At 38.4% G+C, this 6,152-nt stretch overlaps 1 protein-coding gene across 2 annotated transcripts in view; it reads right to left on the minus strand.

The window, feature by feature from the left end:
* LOC124405075 (TLD domain-containing protein 2) overlaps positions 1 to 5,762 on the minus strand; it is a 66,698-nt gene extending 60,936 nt beyond the window's left edge. For both annotated transcript variants that reach the window (XM_046879667.1, XM_046879666.1), the window contains exon 1: positions 5,438 to 5,762. In XM_046879667.1, the coding sequence (XP_046735623.1) occupies positions 5,438 to 5,622 (185 nt within the window). In that variant the 5' untranslated portion in view covers positions 5,623 to 5,762. The remainder of the gene's footprint in view (positions 1 to 5,437) is intronic.
* Positions 5,763 to 6,152: the final 390 nt, after the last annotated feature.

A 6,152-nucleotide genomic window follows, 5' to 3' on the forward strand; every position in this document is an offset into this window, starting at 1 on the left:
AGATCTTACCGCAGACAAGTTATATTTTAAGAAAATGGATGAATGGATTTGAATGAAAATTCGTACTCCGATGTTTTTTCGGTCGCTAATCACGAATCTAACGTCAGATCTACAAAATTTGTAATGGTGGATCCATTCTAGTGGTTCAAAATAAAAAAAAATAAAATCGTCATACTTTCATGTAATATGAAATCCAAGGGCTTTAAAAGCATTAATCACGAATATGAATATTTGTAGTTCGAAATTCGAATTGCACAATCTTCTTCTTTTCTCTCTCTCTCTATAATGTGAGAATTGGAAGTTGGAGGGCTGGCTTATGGCCTTCCTATACATACATCAAGCACAATCTTGTTCAATTCACGCGTCAATTCCCTTATACAATAAAGAGGCGGCCAAATCTTGTTACAACTCGATAAAAAGCACGTGGTAACTGCAGAAAACATTTGATCAGGTGTCGTCGCAGTACAGTGTCAATACAACACCTTATCATACGTTTCAACAACCTACCTTTTTGTCTACCTGTTCAAAATGTATAGAGAGAGAAAGAGGAAGAGGGGCAGGGGGGGGGGTGTGTTTCGACACACGTATGCAATCGCGGTGTCGTATACTTACATGATAGGATAAATTGTGCATGTATAATGTGCAATATATAGTTAACACACGTGGGATTGAAAATAGCGATTACACAAATCGCCACAAGAGGTAGCGTCGATTGTGTTAAATGAATTTTTCACGATGTTCTTGGATAATAACGTTGAAACGTATAATTAAAATTAATACTTGATGCACGCGTATGCACGGTGTGTTCTGGTTATTCGCGAATACAATAAACCCGCTCACTGACCCCGCATTGCCGAGAATGCGCCATAGCGCCTTCGTTCCGATTCATGCTAAATAAGCGTCACTCACTCGCGACTCTTAACACGGCGCAACGATCCAAGGTCGATAGGGTTAAGTGCGATGATTTAAATTAAAAGTTCAAAGACTTTTTCTTTCCTCTTTACCATTCTTATATACATATACATCGTACGTTCGTCTCACTCAATCTGTACGTATATAATTTGTGTTTCTGTGGGTGTTCGATCGTTTTACACATAAGTAGGTACATACAATGATTCATAGTTGTAATATCATTCCACGATCATGTGCATAATAATAAATGCATGTAGTGTGCACTCCACTGTGCGCGAATATACAGAGTGACGGTACAATTACGATCGAGATTAATGACGATTTAATTAGTGTGAAGAAACGAACTACATATTTATAGTCTCTGGGTATAATCCTCTTACATGAGATTCTTTATTCGGATTCAAGCTACATATATGAGGCATTCCACCCTCAACCGATTTACGTAAGACATTCACCCCCAGCGGTTTTTTTTTTTATTTTCAAGGATGGTGTAGAGTGTACAAAGAAAAAACGTCTTTTACCGAGTAGGTATAATATTTTTTTCACCACGGGTTTTATTTTCACGGCTTTTAGAAACATGGAAAACCAATTTTTTTAATTGTACCAATTCTTTGTTGGAAAAGGAAAACTTTTAAACCAAGATAGAAATGGGCAAACTTTTCGTTTGGAAGCTACGTGCGGAATAATTTATTGCAAAGGAAGAAGAACCGAGATAAATATAAATTTGAATTTTTGTAATATATATTTAATTCGATTTCGCGGAATGTCTTATACATACGTGTATCATTATCGTTATCTGCGGATCGACCAGGTATTATTACAGACGGAAAGCGATATTGAAACACGGTAGCTTTAATCAAATCGATTCTTTACACGCTTGTTGATTGAATTTTTATCACAAGACAAAATTAATTACGATTCACCCGACTGATGCATGTAAACCTTTACATGAAATTGCTGGAATATTCAAAGTGCGTATTTGACACAGATTTCTGAACGAAAAACTACATCAATATTCCAGACTTGGCGTTCCAATTTTTTAATTCAACCGAAAAATAAGCATCAATAAAACGTAATAAACAACTTGATTTTCCTCACGTTATGTGTTTTTTTTTTTTTTTTAATTTTTCCAACGCTACTCTGAAATGCCCAATGAAAGAAGACAAAAACGTATAATTGGATACTTGCACAGTCTAGACTTTAATCGAATTATGTATTGAGAATAATTAACAGTAAAAAGATCTTTCGAAATAATGATCGTCAATATTACATACAGTAAGTAGGTACAGAAATGTTACAGAGATCAACACGCACTTCTTCGCCAGTTGAGGGATGAATTCGAATCGATTAAACGACCGTCTGCGAATCTGCGAAGCGAGAGATAAACCTGCAGTTATAGTCATAGTTATATACATCTACACACTGTGATTTGTGAGAGAGTTTCCGCAGTTTTTTGGCACCGCGTTCGGTTATCTATGCGCAAAAGGATTATCCGGGCCGTTGGTCGTATCACGTTCATATAATAATTATGGTATACACCATTGCGTGCACAGCACACATGAATACACATATGTTGTATGCACAATGTGTAAAATAAGAAGAAATCACGCCCCGAGACAGACTAGAACTATTATTGCGCGATAACTGTCAATCACAGCCAGATATATGGGTATATATATATATTATATATTATGTAAATAATATGTATATATATATATGCATAAGGATACAGTGTAACAGGACACGTGCGCGTTACTCGATTTACTCGTATATTTCCCGAAGTAATCGCCAGTTTCTTGCTGATTTTACGCTACGGCATATTTACGTTACAACCCCCATAAATTGCCCGGCTGATGTATCGGAGCAATTGTTGCACCGCGGTTGTTATTATTGTCATAATTTCTTGTTATAAATGACTGAGATTTATTAACGCGTTGACGCTTATAATGGGGAATCTCTAAGCTATTTATCATGTATGTAAATTCTACGATGTAAGCACGTGTGGTATATATAATTTTTCGTATATATTAGTCGTGCAGCACATCGTGTAAACTGCAGAAATTAGTACATTCCCTAACGAGTATGGACACGAGAGTAAAAAAAAATTTTATTGGTACGAGTTATTTTTATCACGAAAGCCAAGAAATCGCGACAAAGTCGAATCAAACCGGAATCAAACTTCGAATCACAGTTGAAGACGGAAATTAAATTAATCGTTTTTTAATATTAGTTTCTTTCATCCTCCCAGTGACTCCCGGTGACTCAGCAATGAATGAAGATCTCTCGTTTTTTCAAACGCGATTCATTCTCCTACATTCGAGCAATAAAATCTTTCTGAAAATCGGTTCGACGCGTTCGAATTTCATTCGCGTTTCAAATCGGTCAGCTTTTTTTTCCTTGTCCACCCTGTACATCAAAAATTAAAACGATGCACGATGTCCAGAAGCTTTGTTACATGTAAAAAGTTTAATATCATTGATCTGTTTACTCTAGAATTCGTATATTATATACCATAAAGGAATTGAGTTGACGTATTTTTACCCTCACCGGACTTTCAACCACATTCGATGGAAAACATGGAGTTTATCCTAAAAATACGAACTACAATAAAAGTTGGGTTAAAAAATAACCATTTTTTAATCTATACAAAGACTGAGCGATAGTGAAAATCCAGGGCAAACGGGTGTATAGTAATCATTACCAAAATACAATTAGGTATTTAAAAGCTAACCGCGTCGAATAAACGACTCGATTAATGCTCGCCGATGAAATATGCGGTGCAGGGATAATCTCCCAATTCTCAGTCTCGATTTAACGCGTGTTATAAATCCACGCGGAAACACCGCTGATCCGTGGATTTTCGCGTCACGTATTTAGGCCAACAGACTCAGACACTGATGGCAAATGAGTGAGGCCGAGGAAACAAAAACGCTTGTTCAGATCCTAGGATTTCATCGTATGAAAAAACATAGAGGTTAAAAAAATACCTCGACTTTAATGCGCTATAGCACTGTGTAAAAATGATATGTACTATTTTTATATGGTTTCTTTATCCGCGGTCCACCTCATGTATAGATATATGTGTATATATCTATATACAGTGCACTCTCTCAATAGGGCCGCAACAGTAGGTACATACAAAAGCGGAAGTGATTTTCCAGGAATCAGAGGCCCCCCACCAGTTACCTTCACGTCACGAAAAAGTCGCGAACTCTCTGATTACTCTCATTAGGGTCAGCCTCTCATGCACGCGTGTATACGTTGTTTACGTAAAATGAAATGAAACGAGAGTCGCTTAAACTCCCATTTCATTTAATTTTAGCTTGGAAAAATATTTGTGTGTCAAAGTTTTAATAACACAACTAATGTTTTTGTACATAATTATTCATGTAAACGTTTTACATAAATTATTGCGCGTTTAAGTGGAAATAAGTTTGTTTGTGTGGTAACGAAAATTAAGGGCAGAACCATTGCATTTGCCGTGCGGCCCTATTGAGAGAGTTGTGCTTCAAAGATAAACTTGGGCATTGTACTATATTTTATAATTTATATTTATAATAAAATTAATAAAATTATTTTATTCTAACGCGCATCAAAATTTCCCTAAAGCAATTCTGATAGAATATCTCATTAGAGGTGCCTATTTGGCTGAGATATTTTTTTTAAGATGCTCTACCGAAATTTTGCTGCGCGTTTGAAGAAAAAAAAAATTGTGAATTTTTTGGCACACCCTAGTACAGTGTGGTATATTGGACATACCCATATTACACATATATACCATATGTGGCATTATGTATATAGTACTCTGTAAAATTTATCTCAATTACCGTTATACATGTGTATAACACAACGTTTCACTGCAGACATATATATATATATATATATATATATAGTCAATATATACAATATATATATATATATATAACCTTTCCCACCGATGCGGCGGCGGTGCATTAAACGATATTATTATACGTACATAACTGTATACATGACACATTGACCATTACGTTAATTCCAACAATTCGTCCAATTTGACCCCGTAATATGTGCATGCAGCAGCAAGCCATGCATACGGTAGGTACACGGCGCTAAACGTCGCCGAATCGCGACGGCATAAAATATGTATAATTATTATACGCGCGTACGCTTTTGAATACTTTTGTAAGCATTGCTACTTGCAATTAGCTAGCCTGGGGAGAGTGAGTAACTAACGATCGAACGATCCAACGCGCATGCGCTAAACTTCTAAGCAAAAGCTGTTGCTGTTTTATCAGAACGACCAACATTTTTCAGGTGAAATACAACAACCTTACAAACTTCAGCCCGAGTGAAAATATCATGGGTTTTATCTTATTAAGTATTCTATAGTCAATTCAGGGTACAAGTCCACTCAGAGCAGCTCCGAGTTTCGAATCAGCCGCGTGCTAACGATAAACAAATGAACAGCGTAGCTGCTCAGAATGGACCTTATGGTGCGCGTCGACGAAAACACGCGATGTGTAATTAGATATCATCGTATACTCACTGCCACGTGAATCCTCCGGTGATTCCCTCTCGGAGACGATCCCGGAGGCTGCGTTGCCTGGAGGGTCCGGTTCCGGTGGCTGGTACACTCGAGGAGGACTGATCGGCTCCAGGTAAACCCTGAATGGTAACTCCGCTGGAAGATCCGGTCGGCGGCTGATCGCCGCTGCCAGGAAGCAGCGCCATTATTCAGCCGTTGCAGGACGATTTCCCGATCCTTCCACAGATCGCCTTAGGATGTCCCTTCGCCCGGAAGTGAGCGCGCATTCGCGTTTCCGATTGCGGTTCAGTCCCCTTGCCTTTTCGCAAAAATGCTGCTGCACCACCTGCAACCCGCGATACCTATATAACTTATTGCACACCGATTTCTTATCCCGGAATTTTGCTGCCGCGCAGAAACGCCAAGAGAAGCAATTCGGACACTCGCGATTTGTACGACGACTAAGTAATAATATCGCTTATTAGACGGTTGTGAGATTATTCGCTGCCAGCTGTCATTACACAGATATCGACTAGCCGATGCGTCTCTCTTGCTCGTGTTTATGTCCGGCGCCTTTAGCACCGTCGTCTCTCGCTCGTCTTGTTTTCCTTCGATCGGATACATTACGATCGTCGAAACGATTCTCCCCCTTTTCTGCTGCCTCGATCCTCAGTCTCGTTTCCCTCACACGTATGTATGTATGTTACAACAAGAGACAATTATACCTGTCCATCAC

The sequence above is a fragment of the Diprion similis genome, chromosome 4 (assembly GCF_021155765.1).
Source record: "Diprion similis isolate iyDipSimi1 chromosome 4, iyDipSimi1.1, whole genome shotgun sequence".
Classification (NCBI taxonomy): Eukaryota; Metazoa; Arthropoda; class Insecta; order Hymenoptera; family Diprionidae; genus Diprion; species Diprion similis.